The 20516-nt window shown below is 57.5% G+C and overlaps 1 protein-coding gene and 1 long non-coding RNA gene across 10 annotated transcripts in view; one reads left to right on the top strand and one right to left on the bottom strand.

Annotated features, from left to right (window-relative positions):
* Positions 1-987: 987 nt before the first annotated feature.
* RIPOR1 (RHO family interacting cell polarization regulator 1) lies at positions 988-17158 on the bottom strand. 8 transcript variants are annotated; one of them, XM_061387589.1, is made up of 22 exons: positions 10247-14834; positions 9316-9442; positions 9049-9201; positions 8804-8882; positions 8062-8085; positions 7917-7970; positions 7608-7760; positions 7433-7496; positions 7301-7344; positions 7097-7222; positions 6553-6701; positions 6350-6479; positions 4583-6274; positions 4378-4496; positions 3374-3506; positions 2976-3111; positions 2692-2853; positions 2280-2435; positions 1916-2112; positions 1744-1827; positions 1546-1636; positions 988-1406 (listed from the first exon to the last, which is right to left on the bottom strand). In XM_061387589.1, the coding sequence occupies exons 1-22, from the start codon at positions 10263-10265 to the stop codon at positions 1309-1311; spliced, it is 3990 nt and encodes a 1329-aa protein (XP_061243573.1). In that variant the 5' UTR covers positions 10266-14834; the 3' UTR covers positions 988-1308. The 8 variants fall into 8 exon arrangements, with proteins under 8 accessions (XP_061243573.1, XP_061243570.1, XP_061243569.1 ...); XM_061387586.1 differs by having other exon boundaries at positions 4378-4499; positions 10247-14833; XM_061387585.1 differs by lacking the exon at positions 10247-14834 and adding an exon at positions 17047-17158 and having other exon boundaries at positions 4378-4499; positions 7608-7970.
* The window catches only part of LOC133230329 (uncharacterized), a 26551-nt gene continuing 15608 nt past the window's right edge, over positions 9574-20516 (top strand). For both annotated transcript variants that reach the window (XR_009730816.1, XR_009730817.1), the window contains exon 1: positions 9574-10266. This is a non-coding gene — a long non-coding RNA (uncharacterized LOC133230329). The remainder of the gene's footprint in view (positions 10267-20516) is intronic.

The following is a 20516-nucleotide window of genomic DNA, read 5'->3' as shown; positions in this document are numbered from 1 at the left end:
TATTGGCACCTCATTGGCTCTTCCTGAGTGCAGGCATACAGATTGTCCCCAGGGTGTCACGCTGCTGTGCTATGGGGACACCAGAGTGGGCTCAGGGACCAGGGAAGGCCCTCCCCTGCGCTGTCGCCACTGAAAGCTCTGGCGGGACAGGGGGAAGGTGCAAGACCTGTTTCTCCAGCTTTGAGTGTGGGCTTTCCTCCAGTCCTTCTAAGAACAGACCTGCCATCCTGCAGTCCCACCCTACCCTCAGGTCCCTCCCACTGAACTCGTTAACTTTCTGGGGTTAATAAACTCACGTGAGCCCTCTCCCTGGGGCAGCATGAGTCTGCCAGCTGTGGCAAGGTCACAAGGTTTAGTCAGGTTTGTTATTACAGAGGGGAGGCGGCTCAGGGACAGGAGGGACTTACTGTTAAAGAGAGTCATAGGGCAGCCACCCACGTCACCTGTCTTCCTGGCCCCAGCTCTCCCCTCGGCAAGAACCTCCTCTCAACCCACCCACCTCCTTGGGCACAGCCCCTTCTGTAGGAAGTTGCCTTTGCTGAAGTAAAGACCCAGAAGCCTGGCATTCCCTGACGGGGTTCTGCTGCCCCCTGGTGGCCAGAAGCTCCAGCCACCACCGCACCGTCTCTTCCTGCCTGCTTCCTCTTTGCCTCCCAGCCAAGCCAGCTGCTGCTAGGGAGCCATTCCCAGGACTGGCACCCTTTGAGCCTTCTCTAGGCCAGCTCCAGAGTTTAGTTCCAGACTAGTCCTATAGCTTCCAGGCCCAGGGTACACCCACCTGCAGGCCAGGCCTCCTCAGCAACACTCCACCACCCTCTTCCTCTGCCCTTTTTTCCAAGCCCATTTCCAGCCTCTGGGCTTCTTCCATCTGGATTTCCAGGGCAAAAGCACATGGTACTGTCACAGTTGGAGTGTGGACACACTAGTGTCAGGGCCACAGCCAGAAGATGCTGGAGCAGGAGGTTAGAAGTGCACCAGTCCAGGCTATGTAGGAAAGGCATTTCTGCTTTTTTTTTTTATTTTCTGTAAAACTCTGTAAATAAAATACAAAACCAAGGGCAGGGCAAAGGCAGGACGGCCAGGCCCAGGACACCGATCTATGGCAAGTGTGCTGAGCCAAGGCTGGGAGGCACTTGACTGTGGCACTGACTCCACCAACCCCAAGGACAACAGGAGAATATATTAGATTTTCAGTGATAGGAATCTGTGAGGGAGGGATGCCTGGAGCCAGCCCTCATCCTCCCTGCCAGTGCCTGGTAAGCCCTGAAGGTGCGGGGAAGGGGCACTGGGGGCCGCTGGGTGGGGAGTTTAGAATGCTGTGCTGGCCATGCTGCCAGGCCCAAAGATGTGGGGCAGGGCATCCAGTGACTCCTCCAGCCTTCGGTGGGCAGACTGTCCCTCCTCTCCTGGAATGGATAAGGATGGGGTCAGGAGTGGTCCTAGCTCCACCCTTCCCTCCCGCCCCGAAACCATCTCACCCCAACTCCCAGCAGCCAAATGTCCTAGAACTCAACTAGACCCGTGCCTCCTGATCCCCAGCCTCACCACACTGCTGCAGGCTCTGCCGAGCTGCTTCCCTCACGGCTTCTGTGTCCGTCTGGCAGAGGTACACCAGGGGCTCAATGCCTTCTGGAGCCTACCAGGGGAGAGAGCACTGAGGTGGGCCCAGGGGAGCAGGCTTAGGACCCAGGGCTCGGGGAGCTGGGAGGGGAGACAGAGGGTGGGAAGGTTGGCAGGGGTCACCTTGATGCAGCCCAGAGCCAGGCAGCCGGCCACTCTGGTCTGCACATCCTCATCCTCCAGCTGGTCCAGGAAGCACAGCAGGGCCTGGGTAGGGGTGGGAGGGTAAATTCAGCCTGGGACTCAGCCTGGGACCCCAGCCTCCACCCTCCAGGGAGGCCTGCCCAACTCTCACCCTCTCCCTGAAGGCAGGGCCCAGCGACAGGCTCCGGAGCTGAGTGCTGACAGCAGCCATGACCTTGTTGTTCCCATGGACAAGCAAAGAGCTGAGGGCCCGGAGCCCGTCCCTTTGGAGCCGCCCCTCAGGTGCCAACCTCAGTGCCTTCAGCACAATAGCCTGGTCATCCGAGTTCAGATTCCGCACTAGTAACACTGAAAGAAGGAAGTTGGGCAGTGGGGGAGGGGGTTGTCAGTTGGAACAAGGTGGCAGGGCAAAGAGCCTCCAGGGGTAGGGTCTTTTGTACCCTCATGTCCTGAATCTACACCTTCAGACCCACCCACAGGGCCAGGCCACTTTGTGACCAGGGCCACTGCCTCACCCTCCTCAGCTGTCTCAGTTACATAGCCCTCCATGGAGGAGCAGTCCAAGGCTTCGACGTAACTCCAGAACTGGAAGACGGTGAGCTGCTCTCCAGGGCCTGCCTGGTTCCGGGGCAGCTTCTGGCCCAGGGCATCCTCCAGGAACTTGACGCACACTGTGGGAGGCAGGGTTGCAGGTCTCAGGGAGTGGAGGGACCTGGGTCATTAGAGGGAAGGGTGCCCCATCCCTGGTGCACATCCAGGAAGTCCCTGTCCAATCTGGGCCCTTTTGTGCTGAACCATGTGCCTTTGCTATTTCTTCCCAGTGCTCAACTCAGCGTGTCTGTGTGGGCTGACCTGGCTTTCCCTAAGGTCCCATCACTGGGGATCTGAGAAAGGAGGGTAGAGGAGGAAGGCCAGCAGCCCACTCACCGGCCTCGGCTAAGCCTGGCTGGCGCAGGGAGAGACGGGCGCTGTACTGATTGCAGAAGGTGAGGAGCACCCGCTCCACAGGGCAGATGAAAGGGCTGAATCCCTCTGTGCATTGGTCCCAGAAGGTCAGGAAGCCAGGCCGAGAGGCTGAGAACTGCACCACTGTGAGGAGATGCAGGAAACTGTCAGCAACAGAGCAAGCAGGTGGTGAGACAAGTGTGCAGGTGGGGCAGGGCAAGGCGGGAGCTCCAGGACACACACACCAGGGCCCACACAGCCTTTACCTTCCTGGGCAGAGGTGGCAGGTATTTCCCATCGCCTGCTGAGCTCACATACTGCTTCAAGCACTCGGGCCTCCCGCAGTAGCCGCTCCAGGGCCCATGCCTCCTGGCAGCGCAGGGGCCCAAATGTGCCCAGTTTCTGGAGAACAGGGGTGGCCAAGTAGCTCAGACCTCAAGGTAGAGCTTAGAGAGGATGGAGACCGGGGACTGCAAGTCCCAGCATGCATGGGGAGAGGCTTGGGGGAGCCAGAGTGTGGGAGGTGTTCCATTCAGCAAAAGCCAGGCCCTGGGACATTGGGGAGTGGAACTCAGAGGAGGGGTGAAGGGCCAGGAATGAGGTGCAGGGCTCCCTGGGGGAAGCGGCTACCAGGGGAGGGTGGGGGAAACGCCACTAGCCTCACCAGCAGGAGGTGGCTGCAGTGATACAGGTGCTGAACCAAGGCAGCATCCAGAGCTGGACACTCTGTGCTGAGGGGTCGGGCACTGGGCGAGTCGAGGCTGTCCTCAGCCCCAGGTGCTAGGCTGTTTGGGGGCCTGAGAGAAAGATGGGGTCAACCGCCCCAGGAGCAGACATCATCATCTGGTCACCAGTGAATTTTTATTAAGCTCCCCCACCCGCCATCCCAGAACAGAACAGATAACACACAAACAACAGACAATGGGCAAGTTCACAGAAGACTTCCAGAAGGAGGAAAGGGCTGGGACCAACAGGTGGTAGCAGGGGTCTGCCCAGAGCCCATCTGCCCAGGGCCACCTCAGCTACGACGGCCAGCACCGCTGGGGCCAGGACGGGCAGGAGTAGGGCTGCAGGCGGGATGCAAAGTCTATGCAAAGTGGACTGCGAGAGGCTGTGGCCCAAGGGGCGCGGGGCACGGGGTCGTAACCTGGGCAGCATCAGAGGGAGGAGGGGCCGCGTAAGATCTTCAACTGGGAGTTGGCAAAGGCCACTCCGGGACAGAGAGCCAAGGGGCCCGGGTCTCTGGGCCAATCGGGATCCAGACAGTGGAGGCTGATGCCGAGGGACCCAGGACGCACAGGGAGGCACAGAAAGGGCTCGTTCATAGCGTGGGTTCAAGGTGAGGCCAAGGAAGAGCGGAGGAGCTGGAGACTCAGGAGCTGACAGGGACCGACAGGGGAGGCAGACACTGCAGGGATGAGGAGGAAGGTGGCCAGAAGCACTGGGGATACAGATGGGGTTGAAAACATGGGCACCAAGGACACACGAGTACATGGGTGGGGTGAACACAGAAGCACCCACCAGCAACCCCGCTCCTCCCGCCCACCTCTCGTCTTGCTGCTGTCTCTACGTGGTCCACCTGGCCTCACCTCACCTGTTCCCCTTTCTCACCTTTCTCCTTCACCTGGTACTCACCTCCCCTCTTCCCCCTCCCCTCGCCCTTCTCACCTGTCCCCAGGGCTGTCATTGTCTTCATCTTCATCCTCATTGAGAAAGCTGAAGCTCTCCAGGGCGTGCTCCACAGTGATGCTTAGACTAGAGGCCCGGCTCCGAGTCAGGCCTTGTCTCTGCTGGGGTTTTGAAGGGCGTCAGAGCTGCTGCCCCTGCCTGGCTGCCCTCCCTGTACACTGCAGCCCAGTCTGGCCCTCCTTACCATGAGCAGACTCTCCAGCCGGGTCACCTCCTGCTCCAGGCCCTGCAGCTCGGGAAACTGGCCACGATAGTCATCCAGGGCAGCCATCAGGGCCCCCAGAGCCTCTTCCAGCCTCCTGTCCCCAGCCCCTCCAGCTGCCCCTGGAACTGGGGCCGGAGTAGCCCTGGCCACTTTAGGGTCTGGATGCTGGGGCACAGGGGCTAGGGGTGAGGGAGGGATACTTGGGCTCTGACGGATGGCTTCTGAGGGATCTGGGGAAGGGGTTGTGAGGGGCTCCCAACTGGAACAAGCAGGACTTGGATGGGAGGTGCTGGGGGATATGGGGTCTGCCTGAGTGCAAGGAGTAGAGGCTAGGTAACTATCAGATAGGGGGTCAGTGCCTAGGTGGGGAGGGTCTGTATTTGCAGAGGGGCTGGAGAGCTTGGCAAAGTCTAGAAAAGTGGATGAGTTTACAGTTATAAGAGTGGGGCTTGTGACACAATGGGTGGGACTGCTGGTGGTCTGGACTGGGTCCTTAGCATTGGGTGTAGTGGTGTTAGTTGACATCTTGGCTTTGGGAGTAGTGGTTGCAGTAGTGTGGGTGGGGCCTGTGGTGGTGTGGGTGGGGCTTGCAGTAGTGTGGGTGGGGCCTGTGGTGGTATAGGTGGGGCTTGCAGTGGTGTGGGTGGAGCCTGTGGTGGTATAGGTGGGGCTTGCAGTAGTATGGGTGGGGCCTGTGGTGGTATAGGTGGGGCTTGCAGTAGCATGGGTGGGGCTTGCAACAGTGTGGGTGGGGCTTGTGGTGGTGTGGGTGGGGCTAGTGGTAGTCTGCACTGGACCTGTGGCACTGGCTGTAGGGCCTGCGGTCATGAGAGTAGAGACCATGGGCTTGTTGGTAGCACTTGTGACAGTGTGTGTCAAGTTTGTGACAGTGTGGCTGAGGCTTGCGGTGGTCTGGACTGGGTCTGTAGCATTGGGGGTAGGAGCTGCAGGAGTGAGGGTAGAAAGCACTGGTTTGTGGGTGGGACTTGTGGTCTGGACTGGCCCTGTGGTACTGGGGGTAGGACCTGTGGTAGTGAGGATAGAGACCACGGTCTTGTGGGTAGAAGCTGTGGTACAGTGAATGAGGCTTGGAGCACTATGGGTAGGGCTCATGGCACAATAGGTGGAGCCTGTAGTGGTCTGGGTGGGCAGTTCAGGAGAGCTAGAATTTATGGTCTTGTTCGCCGAGCCTAGGTGAGCAGATGGGGCAGGGCCTGTTGTACTGAGAGTGGGGTTTGTGGCAGAATGGCCAGCATCCAGGACAGGAGGGACACGAGCAGGGTGCTCCCCATGGGTGGGATCTGGGCACACAGGTGGGCTAGGTCCCCGGACTAGACTTTCTAGGTCTGCAGCCTCCACTGAAGCCTCAGCCAGGGCAGCGTCCACGCTGGCCTCACTGATGTGGCTCAGAGTCCGGCTGTAGGGGGCATGCCCATTGGCTAGGGCTGGGGCCACAGCCCCCTCCTCATCCATGGGCCCAGAAGTGGAGGTCTCAGCCCTACGGAAGGCAACTTGGATGGGCAGAGGCTCAGGCTGCTGCACCAGGGGTCTGGGGGCTGAGGAGTGGCGGGCAGTGCCTGAGAGCTGTGGGCTGGATGAGTCATCAGAAGATTCAGATGACAGGGACCATGCTGTCCCATTCTCCAGCTCCTCCTGCCGCCTCAGCATATTCTGGGAGAGAGGAAAAGACATTTCAGGACCACCTCTTCTTGGGGAAGGTGGTGCTGAGCCTGGGATGTGACTCACATAAAAGGCCTGTTCCCGAAGTGAGGGTGTGTCTGGTGGGCTCTGGCTATAGGTGGAGAAGCGCTTGGTGACTGTAGAGGCCTTGTTGACAGTAGAAGCAGCTGAGGGCTGGTCATCCTTGTCGAAGGGACTGGAGAGGAAAGAATCTGTTAGCAGACGCCACAAACCCCAGCCCTGTCTCCAAGTCCCTCAGCCCTACCAACCTCCATGTCACTTCCAAGCTGAGTTTGATGGTGCCGAGGTCATTAATGTCCACTGCTACAACCTGGGGCAAGGCAGCGAACAGGTCCTTGGTCTCACAGGAGACGCTACCTACAACCACATGGTTGGCCAGGCCCTTCAGTTCTGTCACCTGTAGCCAAGAATGCATGGTAGGGTCATCAGGGTGTAGGGATCATGAGATTGTTGGGGATCAGAGGTCTGAACCTGCACAGTCACAGGGTCATGGGGCCATGCAGGCTTGAAGCATTCTGGGAGCATGAGTATCACAGAGGTCCAAATCTGTAGTCACTATTGTCATGAAGTCACAGCCTCATGGGAGTTCAGGGGTCAAATATTCACCAGGTCAGAAGATCACGGGGAAATCACAGGGTCATGAAGGTCAAGGGGGTCACACATTCACAGGGACAAGGAACCACGTGGGGGTCACAGGCATTAAGGGTCTCAAGGTCATGAAGGTCCAAAGGGGTTCACGGGTCACAGAGTCACAGCATCTTGGTATCCTATGGTCCTGGGCAGAGACGTCACCTTGATGGACAGGAATTCCGTGAGAAGAGGCAGAAAGACGGTTTCCTCGCTGTCCCACACCTGCTTTCCACTACTCTCTATGCGGCCCCGTAGTTTCCAGCGCTGACGCCCATATTTCATGTAGATCTAGGGGAAGAGGCAAGATAAAGCAGACTTCCATGTTGCGACCCCGCCACCCCAGCCCCTCCCTTCCCATCTTTCTACCTCATACTGGTCACCAACACACAGCCTGGCGAAGCCGGCCAGCCCTGGGAGTGGGGGAGAAGGAGATGAGCTGGGTCGAGAGGTCTCAGGCACACACTTCCCCGCCCTGGCTGACACCTCACTGCTTGGTACCTTTCATCCGGAGGTGGAACTCGCCCAGCTGTGCTTCCAGCTCGCTCTCCAGCAGACACATGCTCTGGACAAAGAGACAGGGGCGAGGAGAACGACAGAAGAGGTCAAAAGCCATTCCCCTCTCACCAACTCTACTGTACCCTGTGCCTCGGCCTCAGGGGCACACACCCCTCACCTCTGTGTACTCGCGATGCCCTCGAGTAGCCTCGGCCAGGCTGTCCCGGGCCTCACGGCTCCCCGGAGAGCCGGTGCTGTAGGCACGGACCATGTTGTAGGCGCCATCCCGGAGACGCCGCTGCACACAGTATGACTCATACAGTTCATCAATCTGGGCAGAGGAGTGGGGTGGCAGACGGGGACTGAGACTCACTGCTGGGGTTGCTCCCCCAGGGCCTTCCCCAGGGCCTACCATCACCCACTCTCCCTGTGACACCCGACCTCCCACCCCAAGCTGCAAGCACACACAGGTATGCCGCACCAGTACCTTGCTGGCATGGAACTCCAGCCGTCGCAGGAAGCGTTCAATGGACTTGACTTGCTGGGGGAAAGGTGTGTTAGAAGCCTGAGGCCCAGGGCTCTTTACCTACCTCTGAGTCAACCTCTTCCAACACCATTCTCTATACACTCACCTTGTCCAGGTCATACAGGAAGCCCTGCAGGGAGAGGTTGGGGGGAGAGGGACACATTAGGAGGTAGGAGAAGAACTCCAGCAGGGGCACCGGCTTGGCCAGACCATCCAGCGCCTTTCCCTCCCAGGGTTCCTCCTCTCACACCACAGTCTGCAGCCATTCCAGTCAAAGGGGGGACTGGCCTACCTTCTCACATGCCTGGTCTCTGCTGGTGTCAGAGATCTGGTCCCCAGGACCACTCCAGTACTCTTCCCCCTGCCTCTTCTGTGAGATCCCTCCCCTGGACCACTGCCTTTGCGACCATCCCTAGGACGAGAGCTCTGCGCCTCCTCATGCTTGGTTCCCCCTAACAGGGAACTCCTGTTAGACCCAGCAGAAATGGTTCTTTCTCCACGAAGCCCTGAACTGTTACCCAGAAAAAACCACAGCTCTCGCTGTGGACCACCAAAACCTAATCTCAACATAATCTCCCACCGTCCATGTCAGTGGGGTTTGACCCACCCCACTGGAAGTTCCCAGGGGGCAGGCACTGGGTCACAGGCAGAAAGTGCACGCAGCCTGGGAAGGCGGAAGAAAGAAACCTATCAGTTTTGCCTGATACCCCTTTTTTAGTCACACCTGGACTGAGTCACCCCAGAAAACAGCCCTGATGTTAGCCAGCACTGGCCCTGCCCAGCCCCTCAACACCACAAGAGCAAAGAGCATTAAACCAGGACATACAGGATGTCAACTCTTCACTCACCAGGCGGGAATTCCTCTTGGACTCCCTTATCTGTCCTTGGAGTTTCTCCTGCTCCTGCTGGTGCACTTCCAAATAAGCCCTGGGTAAACGGTGACCACAGAGTTCTCTTACTTCTCCAGCCTCTATCTGCCCAAGGAAGGGGCAGTGAGGAGAGGAAGTGAAGCTGGGGAAGGTTCCCATTAGCAGGAAGGGTAGAGGCCTTAGGGAGGGATCCTGGGACAAGGGGTTGGGAAGGCACTGCTTACGTCAGGCCTCGCTTGAGCGCAGTGTACACCAGGTCTAGGCGCTCAGGCTGCGGGACCTTGGGGGCCGGGTGCGCCACTGAAAACATCTTGGACACTCGGGAGAGCGCCGGGGGCTTCCTAGGGGGCCCCGGAGGACTGAAGGCCGGGAAGCTCCTGAAGAAGAGACTGCACTCAGAAAGAGGCAAGAAGTCCTCCCCCACACCCTCACTAGCACACTCCAACCCGGTTAGCCTCTCTGCACCCAGTCAGCCCCACTCTGCTGCGTACCTGGGCCCCCGCTCCTGGCTTCCGAGGACGCCTGCGAAGGACTGGCTCCTACTGACCCGGGCGCTGAGCAGGCGGCGCTGCGGCCGCACCGACAGGGACATCATGGAATGAGTCCGCGCGGGGCTCCCTGGGGGTGGCGAGGGGGTTGGTGTCCAGCGCCAGTCAGGCCCCTGAAGCCCCCTCCCTGCAGCCCAGCCTGTTTCTCAGTCCTGCCGGATACCACCGCTTGCCGCCGGCAGTCCAAAACGCACCGGGGCCCTAATGACAGGGCGGCCGCGGGTGACTCGGTCTCGGACTCAGCGTGGCCTCGGCTCGGCCCCCACTTCCTGCAGAGGTGCAGGCTCCGCCTGCCGCGCGCGGGGAAGGAAGGAGGGTCGCGCTGGGACCCTCCCTGGGCTGGGAAGGGGCAGGAAAGGGGAGGGGCACGCAAAGAATGTGCGGAAGCGTCTGTTTACCCGGGCGTGGGGCGGGCTCCCCAGCCCTGCCCCTGACCTCCTCCCCCAAGTGGGGCCAGGAGCTCCCACGCCCGCACCCCGAGAGGCCGCGGGAGGTCACGGGGCGGGGCGGGGTGCATGCTTGGAGCCCAGCGGAGCGGTCTGGCAGGCCTGGCCTGCGCAGGTTGGGCTCCCCAGACCCGCCCGCCCCGCGGAAGCTGCTCCCCTCTAGCCGCCACCCGCCCGGAGGCGCCCAGAGCCCGGGGATTCCCAGGGTGGGGGGCAGTGCCGAGAAGGGCCCCGCCCCTCCTCTTCCCTGAGACTCCTACGGGGAAACTGAGTCACAGACAGCCGCCTTCGCCTGGACCTTAGAGGGAAGAGATCCTCGGCAAAGCCCCACACAAATCCGGCGAACCCCGCGCCCCGGGCGCCCAGAACTCGGCCCGCACGCCCCTGGGACAGCCCCGAAGCCTCCGCAGCCCCAGACGGGGTCCTACCTCTCTTCTTGGCGCTCATGGTAGGTCCGGGACAGCCCCTTAACCCCCGCGCTGGCCCTCCCGAGTCCACGCCGGCCCAGGGCCCCTCGGTGCCGGCCCGGCTGGCCTCCGTGCTCGCTCCCAGAGACTCTGGCTCCGGCTTCAGCTCCTCCCGGCGCCGCCCCCCGCCCAGTTCCTGCCGCCTGACTCAGCCCGCCGGGATGGGGCGGGACCGGCCCGATCAGGGGGGCACCGGGCCCTCGGCCCCCCTGGCTTCTGGGAGGGGTGACTGGGGGTTCCCCTCGGGCTGGGGACTGGCGGGGATCTTCTCAGCTGGGTCGAGCGTGGCTAAACCGAGTGAAGACAACGAGGGAGGGGGGCTGAACTGAGTGTAGTTAACACAGGGGGCTCATAGAGCGCCTGTTGGAGGGTGCTGAGAGGGCTGAGTTCAGAGGACTGAGAGATGGGGTTCTGGGTGTGTGAGGTCTTCTGAGAGAGCAGAAGTAAGGGCTGCGGGTGCTGAGTGGAGGGACTGTGCGGAAGAATGGCAGAGAGGCACCGAACATGAGGCGACCCTGAGGCTGAGAAGGGCGGACCTTGAAGTGGGCGCAGGGATCAACCCCATATTATGTGCTGCTGCCCCCAGAAGGAAGAGAAGGAACTGGGTGCAGAGAGCCCCACAGCACCGTGCACCAACCCCATCCCTCCACCCACAGAAGTGGTGCTTAGTCTGGGGGACTCCCTCCACCCCTAGGCCATGAGGAGAGGATCAGGTCCCACTGCTGATCAGCGCCTTCTCTCTAGCAGAAACTGCCTCCTAAGACAGAGGCCCCATCCTCTGGCTCCCAGCTTGCATGGGCTGAATCCCCTTGGTGTTGGCCCTTTCTTGCCCCCAGTATCTCTCCATTGACTATCCCCATCCAATTCTTGCCTGGATAGAGGCCACCATGTCCAGGGTCCACTGGACATCTCATTCCGTCAGAGGGGCTAGGTGCTCCCCCATTCCTAAACACTCCTGCTCCCTGATGCTCCATTCAGCCGTCCTGGGCTTACTTTCTCCCCAAAAGACTGAGGTGGGCCCAGGCATCTGCATTTCCAGTCAGACACCCCCACCCCCGGATACAGATGCAGATGCAAGATGTCCTAGGGTCCTAGTATGAGAAGTGCTATTTCCCCCTCCCTCCTTGAAGACAGTGCTGTGCCCCCCTCCTCTGGCAGCTATCGATTCCTGTGGATTGCCCACCTCTCTCTGCTCCCTGCAGCCACCCTCCATTGGAAGACCCCAGCCTCATCACCTGGCTCTGGAGTGCCCCCCTTCCTAAATCAGAACCACACTGACCACAACTTTCAGGCTCTCTCCATCACCCCCACCTCACCTGCCTTCTACCTGAGACCTCCTGAAGCTCTCAGCTCATTTATTCAACTGTTTACTAAGTAACAATCTTATTCTAGTCGCTGGAGAGGCAGCAGTTATTGCACAGACATGGCCCTGCACAAAGCTCATAACCTGCCTCTGCTTCCTTTCTCCCTGCCACCTCCATCCCACGTTCCCAGCACAGCCTTCTCCCCAGCCTGGATCTGCAGCCACCACTCCAGCTTGCCCGCCTGCTACCAATATCCGCGGCACTCTGGGCTACTCCCTTACCTGGCAGAAACCAACCCTGGGCAACCCAATCCCCTGCCTTCTCTGCACCTGCACACAGGCTAGTGGGAGCCACCAGAGGTCTTGGCACAGCAGCTGGGCTGGAAAAGAACAAGTCTCAACCTCAGCCAGGCTCTTGTTTCCCATGCGGGAAATCCTCACGTGTGGCCCTAGCCATCCCTCTCCCTTCCCATGGAAGATGTTTCAGTCTTTCGCCACAAACCTCAAACAAGTTCCAGTCACTCCCACATAAAAGGTGAAAACAACCCTGTGAATACCCAAATGCCCACCAGTAGATATAATAGAATGTTATACAATGAAAAGAATGAACAATATACAATTACATGCAACAACAGGGATGAATTCTACAGACATAATGTTGAGTGAAAGAAGAAAGACCACAAGAGAGGATACGTGTATGAGTTGATATGACGTTCAAAACCAGTTAACCTGTGGTGGCAGAAGTCAGAATAGTAGTGACTATTAATAGCAGTGACACTAGCCCTGGGGAGCAGCGACTGGAAGGGAGCCCAAGGGGGCTGACAGGGTACTGATTATGTTCTGTTTCCTAATCTGGGTTCTATTTCCTGATCCTAGATGGGTGTGTTCCTTTGTGAAAATGTACTGTGAGCTGTCCACTTAGGGCATGTACCCTTTCTGTGTGAATATTCTATTTCAATACAAAGCTAACTGTAAATAAATCAACTATAAAAAGAAATGACCCCTCTGTGGACTCCCAGTCTCTTTCCAGCTACCCCACCCCTCACCCTATTTGGCTCTTTCAGAGCCAAGTTTCTTGAAGAGGTGTGTCCACCTCCACCTCCTCTCCCCATCCACCCACCCCTCTTCCTACTCTGTCCAGTTTCTGTACCCAGCATTCCTGACTGGTCTGGATGACAAGGTTTCCAGTGACTTCCCCGCTGCTGAATTGCCTATTCAATGTTTAGTCCTTATCCTGCTTGATCTGAGCAAAGCTTTTCACTGGGCAGTTCTCTTCCTCTTCCTCAAGCCTTTCCTTCTTTGGATTTCAAGGAACACGTCCCTGGCTTTCTACCTCTCCCTCTGGCTGCACATCTTACTTTCCCACAGGGGATCTGTCTTTCTCCCCATCCCCGAATTGTCCTCATCCTCCTCCCCACTCATGGACTGGGCCCCTCTCGCACAGCTCAATGCCATCTAAAGGTTCCCAGCTTCCTTCTCTCTTCCTTGCCCAAACCGTTCTTCTGAGCACCAGGCCTGTTCATCCAGCTGCCCGCCTGATGCCTCCCGGAAGCTGAGTAACAAACTGGAGTGGGTTACTAGGGATGTGCTGAATTTGAAGTCCCCAAACTAAAGTCACCACTTTGCTCCTCAAACCTGACTCTCCCTTCTCTCTCCATGACAGGCCCATCATCTACGTATCCAGTTGTTTAAGACAGAAACTAAGAATCATTCTGGATGCCTCAGTCTCTGTTACCCACCAACACATATACTCAGTCACCTACTCCTGCCATCTCTGGCATCTGTCCCATCACATCCACCCCCTCATCTAGAACTCAAGTTCAAGCCATCACCGGTTCTCACCTAGAATCCTACAACAGCTTCCTAATGGATTCCCTGTCTCCATGCTAACCCACAATGATCTGTTTGTTTGTTTTTAGTTTTATTTATTTATTTGGCTGCACTGGGACTTAGCTGCGGCACTCAGGATCTTTAGTTGTGACATGTGGGATCTTAGTTCCCTGACCAGGGATGGAACCTGGGCCCCCTGCATCGGGAGTGTGGCATCTTAGCCACTGGACCACCAGGGAAGTCCCATGATCTGTTCTTCATTCAATAACAGCATTACCCCTCTTGAAACTTCAGTCACCTGACAATATTAAAAACTGTCCTTTATCAAGTGCTTTCTATGCCAGGCATTGTACTTAATTAATAAACATCATCTCATTTAATTCTGGCAACAACCCTATGGGTGAGTCCTATTAGCCCCACTTCACAGATGAGAAACCTGAGGCTAACTGGCTGTGTGACTTCAGGAAAAACATTTCCTAATGTTTCTGGGCTGCAGATATCCATCTGTTAAATGAGGATAACAACAGTAATAACAACAACTATCTCTCAGGGCTATTGGGAAGATGAAATGAGATACTTCCTCTATTGGGAGTTTTCGGGGAAGGGAGAATTGCATGTGGGGTAGGGAAGTTGGGGTGGATACAATACCTCATTGTAAGCACACAGCAAATATTAACTGCTGTTATTAACAATTATTAATCTGCCCAAGATGACCCAGCTGTTAAGTAGCAGGGCCAGGACTCTATATATCTTTCACATCCCTCTATTTGAACTCTTGTGAAACATCCACGGGCATCCCCCTACCCCAAGGATAAACTCCAGACTCTCTAACATGACCCACGAGACCTTCAGGCTCTGTTCCTCCCCTCACATACCTTCCTCCTCCCCTCACAGTCCTCTGCTCCCCCAAGGTCATTCTGTTCCAGCTACCGTGAATTCTCTCCAGGCCTACAAGCAGCAGCTCTCATTGACCCTATACCCCCTTCCCACTACTCTCAGCCTGACCAGCTCGCTCTCTTTTTCCTTTACCCTACTACTTCTTCCTTTAGGAAGCCTGCCCTCAATTGGTTCTCCCTTGTAGGCACCTCATAGCTTCCTCTCTCTGATCCCTGAGGTCACATAACTCTGTTGTCAGTTCTCCTTTAGGGTCTGTCTTCTAACCAGACTGTGAGCTCTGGGGGCTGAGGCCTGCCTGCTCTGCTCACTGCGGTGTCCTCCGCGCCCTGCACCAAAGCAGTGGAGGCGGGCAGGAGCTGAGTCTGCGCTGGAGGCTGATGGAACTGGGATGCTCTGAGCTGCTGCAGAGATACATTTCCAGTCTCTGTCCCCCCAACTCCCCTAACTCATGGTCAGTTTCCTCTTCCCTTTCTTCCTTTCTGATTGTATCAGCAAGTGGAGTTTGCTGCCCGCTCCCCCCCCCCGTCACCCCCGCCACCCCCCTCCCCCCAAGATAGGGCATGGTAGGGGATCCCTGGGAGTCTGGAACTGAGTGGGTGGGCTGGACTCAAAGGAGGCTGACCTTCCCATCAATTTTCTTTCTCTGACTGGGCTTCTGCCACAGGGATCTGATGGTCCAAATGACCAGCACAATATTAATCTAACTGACAATTCCAGGGGGTGACTAGGCAAGATCTCCCCTGCCGGGGGCGGGAAGAAAAGCTGAACCCCTTGAGCTAAGAGACAGGGTCTACCTCAACCGGAGGAGGGGCTGACTGATAAGTCAGGGGACTCTCTGGACTCGCCAGCCTTTAAGTCTGTTCTGGAGATGGGAAAGAACCCAGGTCTCAAGGGTGTTGGGACCTGTGGCATGGCCAGCTGGAGCAGCTAAGAAAGGAACACTGGTCGCCTGCGTGGCCCCAGATCCCACAGCCTTCAATCCCCTCTTCAGGCTGAAACTGCTGCACTTATGTGGGGCAGGAGATCTTGCCACCTGTCTGCCTAGCTCAGAGGAATGCCAGGCCAGCCACTTTCCCAGGAGTCCCCCAGCCCGCCCCGCCCTACCGCAGGGCCGCCCAGGACAGAGGTAAACAGACGCTAAAAATAACCCGGGCCAGGGGCGGCTACGAGGAAGAATGGGGTCCCTCCCGAGCCTGCCCCTGTCTCCATGGCAACTGCCCCAAACCCGGCTGCTGACGTCATGCCGCAGCTGCGGGAGCAGGGAGGGAGAGGGGCCGCGGTGCGGCCTGGGACCCCCCACCCCGGAACCGGGCGGAGGCGGCCGGGTGGCCTCACTTCCTGCCGGCCCCCTCCCTGGTCAGCTGGTCACATTCCCCGGACGGCGGCGCACTGGAAGCCTGTGGCCTCCCCCGGGCTGGGCCTAGCAGAGGCGCTAGTCGAAGCTGCAGCCAGCGAGGGGCCCGCAGTGACTCAGCCACGTCCTCCTTGCCTGCTTTTCCACCCAGGGAGGACCCAGCCCGGTGCCCTGTGTGCTCCCCTCACCCCCACCCATTTCCAGGTACCCCTCTGCAACTGCTGCCCCACAGGACCCAGGACAGGGAGGGCGGGCTTAAGTAGGAAATGAGCCTCCTGTCTCCCTGGACTATTTTGTACCTCACACTCCAGTTCTCATCTCTCCCCCAACCCCATCTCTACCCTCCATGCCAGGGAAGTGGTTAGTACAGTGGCAATACTTAAGACCTGGGTCTAATTCCCACTTCTCTCCAAACCAGCTGTGTGACCTTCAGAATATTACTTAACCTCTCTGGGCCAGTTTCTGCATCTGCCAGATTGTCTGTTAACCGTCCTCAGAAGGCTGTGCCGACAATTGGGCAATACAGGCCCAGGGCAAGCCCCGCAGATGGCCCATCTTTATGTTACACTAGACTGCACACAGTAGGCGCTTGGCCGGCCAGCCAACCCCGACTTGTATTAGAAAGCTACCCAGAACTGGCTGAGATGGGTCAATCTCTGAGGCCAGATTCTAGTCTCAGGGAGAGGAGAATAGAGGGTGCTAAAGCCAGGCTTACCCAGAACCCTAGCCCGGGTGAGCAGCCCCTTCCCCAAACCGGTTCTGCAGGGTGCCCAGGCCTGGCTGCTTGCAGAGTCCCCACACCAACCTTTCATTTTCAGGTACAGGGTCTGTTCCCCCACTGAACCAGGCGATTCTCTCCAGCCTCCGCCAGATTTGGGCGAAGAGTCCAGTCCAAGACCAGATTGGCTACCTCGGGTCGGGCCCCAAAGCGGCTTAGTCCAGCCGGTGGAGCCAGAGAGATTAGCTCATCTAGTAGGCTGGCCTGTGCCCCTCGGGGCCCTCTCCCCATTCCCAGCTCAGTTTCTCCCACGGCGAGGGCAGCGGGGCTCCCGGTGAGCGTCTGTGCCAGCACCCAGGCTGACGCCTAGGACCCACCCTCAGGCCTGGCCCACCCCAGAGCCCCAGGGCACGGGCCGCCTGGGCCTGGCCGTGGGAGGGGAGGCGGCAGCGCCGGGTGCGGCAGGCCCCGAGGCGGCAGCCTTTGTGGCCGTGTTCCGCGCCCGAGGGGAGGGTAGGAACGACACCGTGGTGCCTGGGTCCCGGGAATGGGGCGACACGAGACAGGGCCGCAGCGGGGGCTGCAGATCCGGGACTCCCCAGACGGGGGAAGGCACCAGAACCGCCGCCCCGGGCCCCGGAAACGGCGGGGACACTCACATGGCTGCGCTGGCTGAGCGGACCTCGCTCTCTCCGTGCACTCGTCGCTGCCGGGTCAGGTCGCGCCGCAGCTGCCGCTGTCGCCGCCGCCGGTGCCCGCCCCTCCCTCTGCTCCGCCGCCTGCCGCCCAGACGCCCCGCTCCTCCCCTGGCCGGCTGGGCCCCACCCCCTGCGCGCCGGAGGCTCTAGCACCTCTGGAGGCGCCCGCGACTCGCTCCGCCCTCTCTGCTAACCCGGCAGGGGGGTGGCCCGCGGCGTCCACCGGCTTGACCGGGCAGGGTGGAGACGAGAGGGATCCTGGAGGTTACGCAGGCGCTGAGAGTTCTCAGCGCTTGGGGTCGGGATCCACGGGAATTGGGCGGCTTTCGGAGAACCATTAGCAAAGGCAGGAAGGAGACATTCCTTCCTATTGCTGCTGCTGTTGCTAAGTCGCTTCCCCCAAATCTAGTGCACCGGGGAGCCTGGCTTGCCTGGTATCTCCACAGATCCCGTGGGCTCCACGAGAACTTTCAGGCCCCTATATCTGAAACAGGTCCTGGAGCGGCCACTGCTGGGTTGGGCTGGCTGGAGGAAATGATCAGGGCCAGTTTCAGGGAGCGGAATAGGAAGGCCTGAAGCCTGCTCATCAGACAGACACCTTCTGGGTCTGGACACTGCTTCTCAGCCCTGCCCCTCTGCCAGCCTCAGTTTCCCTGCTCTGGGGGCAGGCTGCCCTTCCTGCCACTATCTGGCCAGTAAGTCTGAGCTCTTAGCTAGGCCACTTGTTTACCACTCCCTGGGTACCAGCATCTGTGGAGCTCAGGCTCACTCTGGGAGCATGGGTGAGGACCCTGGCAAGATCTGGGTACCTGCTGGCCAAGGGGGCCAGAACCCAGTCTTTTCAGTAAGGGGCTACAATGCTGGCTCTCCCCTGGAGTGGGCTGAGGTGGAGCTCATGGCTGACCTCACACTGAACTCAAAGGGTCAGCTCCACTCCCCCACCCTTCCCCTCAGTAAAATAACACTGGTCTTCTCCAACCCTGAAAGCTCTCCCACCCATCAGGCTTCACTCTGTAGTCCATCATCTTTAGAGGCTGCACAGATATCCAGAAGTGGTTTGAGGGATTTTAAAAGATTTCTAAATATCTGCCTCTTTTCCTCCTGAGGGTTGGTCTTGACTATCCAGAGGTTTGGAGTGAGGGCGGCATGGGCCCTCAGGGGCACTGACATCCTCTCCCTCATCCTCTCTTACCAGAGACACAAGTCACCCCATTCTCCCCCGTCTCCAGCTCCTCCTCTTTGCCTTCCTTTGCAGCACCCTTTTTTTTCTGTATCAGTAGACCTGGGGACTGCTTCCAGAGACTGGGTTCTTCTTTCTGTTTCCTCCACCCTATAATATCATCCAGTCACAGGACTTCATCCATCCACTGCTGAACATCCCAAGTCTTCCTCTGTGCAGAGCCCTCTCCTGTTCTGAGCCCCTGGATGACCCACCAGATCTCATGACCTTCCCAGAGGGACTTTTCTTCCCTGATTCTCATTTCTGCAAAGCACCACTGCAAAACACCCAGGCTCCCACCTGAGCGAGGCTGGGCCTCTCTGGAGCTCTCAAAACTGGCACCAGTCTGTCCGTGCCCACGTGTAAAGTCATCTTCACAGCAAGGCAAACTCTGACCACCTTCTCTGAAGACAGCCTCTCCTTGGTACTTTCTGTCCCCACGTCCTATGGACTCATGCCTTTGTGTCACCACCAGGAAGTGCGTGTGCTCATGTGTGCTCACTGTGAGGCTCTAAGCTCTGTAGGCGATACAGCTCTCCTAATGTACAGCTCTCCAGTGTCCCTGGCTCACGAATTCAAAAAATTCCCATTGTTGAATGAGAGTGAACGCACAAGTAAATGCATGAACCCCTGGCGTCCCTCTCTCTCACCCCACCTCAATTCAGCCTCCTAGTCCTGTAGACTCTATGCCCTTAACATGTCTCACATTCACCCCTTCCCTGCACCCATCCTCCTGCTACCAGAGGTTGTTCTGTTGTTTATTAATTCACTCGACACTCACTGAGGACTCAGGTCTGGTTGCATGTTGGCCCACGGGGCAGCAGTGGCATACAGTTGTCCTGGTGCCCTTGCTTGGGGCTTCCCAGGTAGTGCTCAGTCAGTTCAGTTGCTCAGTTGTGTCCAATTCTTTGTGAACCCATGGACTACAGCACGCCAGGCCTCCCTGTCCATCACCAACTCCTGGAGCTTGCTCAAACTCATGTCCATTGAGTTGGTGATGCCATCCAACCATCTCATCCTCTCTCATCCCCTTCTCCTCCTGCCTTCAATCTTGCCCAGCATCAGGGTCTTTTCCAGTGAGTCAGTTCTTCACATCAGGTGACCAAAGTATTGCAGCTTCAGCTTCAGCATCTATCCTTCCAATGACTATTCAGGACTGATTTCCTTTAGGATTAACTGGTTTGATCTCCTTGCTGTCCAAGGGACTCTCAAGAGTCTTCTCCAACATCACAGTTCAAAAGCATCAATTCTTTGGCACTCAGCTTTCTTCATGATCCAACTCTTACATCCATACACAACTACTGGAAAATCCATAGCTTTGACTAGATGGACCTTTGTCAGCAAAGTAATGTTTCTGCTTTTTAATATGCTGTCTAAGTTTGTCACAGCTTTTCTTCCAAGGAGCAAGCATCTTTTAATTTCATGGCTGTAATCACCATCTGCAGTGATTTTGGAGCCCAAGAAAATAAAGTCTGTCACTGTTTCCATTGTTTCCCCATCTATTTGCCTTGAAGTAAATAGATGGGACCGGATGCCATGATCTTAGTTTTTTGAATGTTGAGTTTTAAGCCTGCCAATTCAAGAGACGTAAGACAACACTTTGATCCCTGGGTTGAGAAGATCTGCAGGAGGAGGAAATGGCAACCCACTCCAGTATCCTTGCCTGGAGAATCCCATGGACAGAGGAGCCTGGCGGGCTAACATCCATGGGGTCGCAAAGAGTCAGACATGACTGCAGTGACTTAGCACACACGCACGCACACACTGATGAGGCAGCAGTGATTACAGGGGCTTACTAGGGCACTGTCCAAGGAATTCTTTCTTGGTCTGGAATTCCACTTCCAGAAAATTCCCACTTTTAACAGACGACGCCCTTGCTCTTCACAGTCATCAGTCTCTGTCTGGTGTCTGGCCACATTTCTGCATGTGGCCTTTTCTGGCCTTCCTGCCTCCTTCTATGTACCTAACAACTCGAGTGATTTTTTTTGGCTGTGCCATGCTACTTATGGAATCTTAGTTCTCCAACCAGGGATCAAACCCAGGCCCCCTGAAGTGGAAGCATGGAGTCCTGACCACTGGACTGCCTAGGAATTTCCTTGAATGATCTTTTAAACCATATATCAGGTCATATTGGTTCCCCAATGTCCTCAGGGTAAATCCAGACTGTGGTGGGGCCTCCAAGACACAAGAGATGTGGCCTAGATGACCTCAT

This window comes from Bos javanicus, chromosome 18 (genome assembly GCF_032452875.1).
Source record: "Bos javanicus breed banteng chromosome 18, ARS-OSU_banteng_1.0, whole genome shotgun sequence".
Taxonomy (NCBI): Eukaryota; Metazoa; Chordata; class Mammalia; order Artiodactyla; family Bovidae; genus Bos; species Bos javanicus.
Note: the sequence above shows the minus strand (reverse complement) of the source record. Positions and strands in the feature narration are given on the sequence as shown.